Raw genomic sequence first — 1,866 nt, forward strand, 5'->3', positions numbered from 1 at the left:
TATTTCTCTTATAGAACAAATCGTATGGTATCCGCAAATCCATAAATCATTTACTGCTTTAGAACAAAGAAAAATGAAACTGAGTTCACCTCATTCGTCGCCTGTTGGCAGTTCCGAGGTGTTCTGTAGAATTTTCCTTAGAAAAATTGTAGGAAATGGCAATATATATATATATGGAAAAAAACAAATACTAAGCATGTATATGTATGTGTATGCTTGTTTGTGAATACATGCACATAAATTATTTTAGAAAGAAAATGAAATAGAAAAGGGGATACGCATTAATGCGTAATCAAAACTATTTGTAAACACAAAATGTTCAGCTTTTCCCTGAACAAATTTACAACAAGTCTAAAGCTGCGGGTATAATCCCCTCAACGCTTAGTAAAACCTGTACCAAGCGATTAAATTCATTACTAAAACCCATATTCAACAAAACTTTAACGCCACTATTGATGAATTCGTCAGCGTGATAAACGATCTCAATGGGTGCTTCAATTACGTTGTTACCGGACGAAGCAACACCTTCGGCGGAGATTCCTGACATTGTCCGTTCGTTGGTGACTTCTGCAGAGTCTGAAGCTGCAACATCCTCCACAATAACGATATCCGCATTTTTACCATTAGAACACCCTTCAGCTGGAATTGTTGACTCGACTTTTACAAACGAATCCCAGATGTTTTTGTCTTCATTATCACTGCTGGCATCAACATCATTTCCCCGAACATCGTTTGCAACTTCCTCGTCATCCCATGGCGTGTAATTGTCATTCTTTTCATATAATCCACACGGCTTTTCATGCACATCATTTACAAAATCTATTTCCGAACATGCGTCGTTCTCATCATCATGGGCTAAGTGTGTAGCACAAGATGTATTGAGATTAACAGCAGCTTCCTCCTGAAGACTGTCCCCGTCATCCCATGATGTGTCACTGTCATTCTTTTCATATAATCCACACGGCTTTTCATGCAAATCATTTACAAGATCTATTTCCAAACTTCCATCGTTGTCATCATCAATAGCAGCTTCTTCCTGAACATTGTTTGCCATTTCCTCATCCTCCCATAGTTTGTAGTTGTCATTCTTTCCGTGTAAACCACATGGCTTTTCATGCAAATCACTTACAAAATCAATTTCCGAACTTCCATCGTTGTCAATAGCAGCTTCTTCCTGAACACTGTTTGCCGCCTTTTCCTCATCCCACGGTTTGTAGTTGTCAATCTTTTCATTTAATCCACATGGCTTTTCGGGCAAATCATTTACAAAATTTGTTTCCGGAATAGCATCGTTTGCAATAACATCGCTTGAACAAGCTGAGTGTGTAGCGTAAGATGTATTGAGATCAACAGCAGCTTCTTTCTGAACACTGTTCGCCACTTCCTCCTCATCCCATGGTTTGTAGTTGTCATTCCCTTCATTCAAACCACGCGGCTTGTTATGCAAATCATTTTCGCGAATGTCGTGATTAGTGTCGAAAAATTCCGACGCACTTGCTTTCATTTCATCGGCTTCTTCACTAAAATCTTTGTCAACGGCTGTTATTGGAGCCACAAATAAACGACGACGTTCCGAACACGTAACCATAAATATTTCATAATCATGTTGGTTGAAAATTTCAATTTCATCACATTCTTCATCGACCCAATATATGCGGAGTATGCCGGGTTGTAGTTGATAGAGGTCGACGAAATACGCTTTTATCTGCGTTTTAACATATTCATAAGTGGGTGAAATCGCTTTTAGATAAATATGCAAGTCCTTGTCCTCCTGTAGCTTATAAGTGACCTTTAACACGCAAACCGATGATGACATCGGTTGTTGTTGGTGTTGTTCTAGACCAGTAATTTTGAGCATGTTGTTTT

At 38.8% G+C, this 1,866-nt stretch overlaps 1 protein-coding gene across 1 annotated transcript; it reads right to left on the reverse strand.

Annotated features, from left to right (window-relative positions):
- Nucleotides 1-248: 248 nt before the first annotated feature.
- On the reverse strand, nt 249-1,858 carry LOC119643920. The gene has a single exon (XM_038043428.1). The coding sequence runs from the start codon at nt 1,856-1,858 to the stop codon at nt 341-343; it is 1,518 nt and encodes a 505-aa protein (XP_037899356.1). The 3' UTR covers nt 249-340.
- Nucleotides 1,859-1,866: the final 8 nt, after the last annotated feature.

The sequence above is a fragment of the Glossina fuscipes genome, unplaced genomic scaffold (assembly GCF_014805625.2).
Source record: "Glossina fuscipes isolate IAEA_lab_2018 unplaced genomic scaffold, Yale_Gfus_2 70027, whole genome shotgun sequence".
Taxonomy (NCBI): domain Eukaryota; kingdom Metazoa; phylum Arthropoda; class Insecta; order Diptera; family Glossinidae; genus Glossina; species Glossina fuscipes.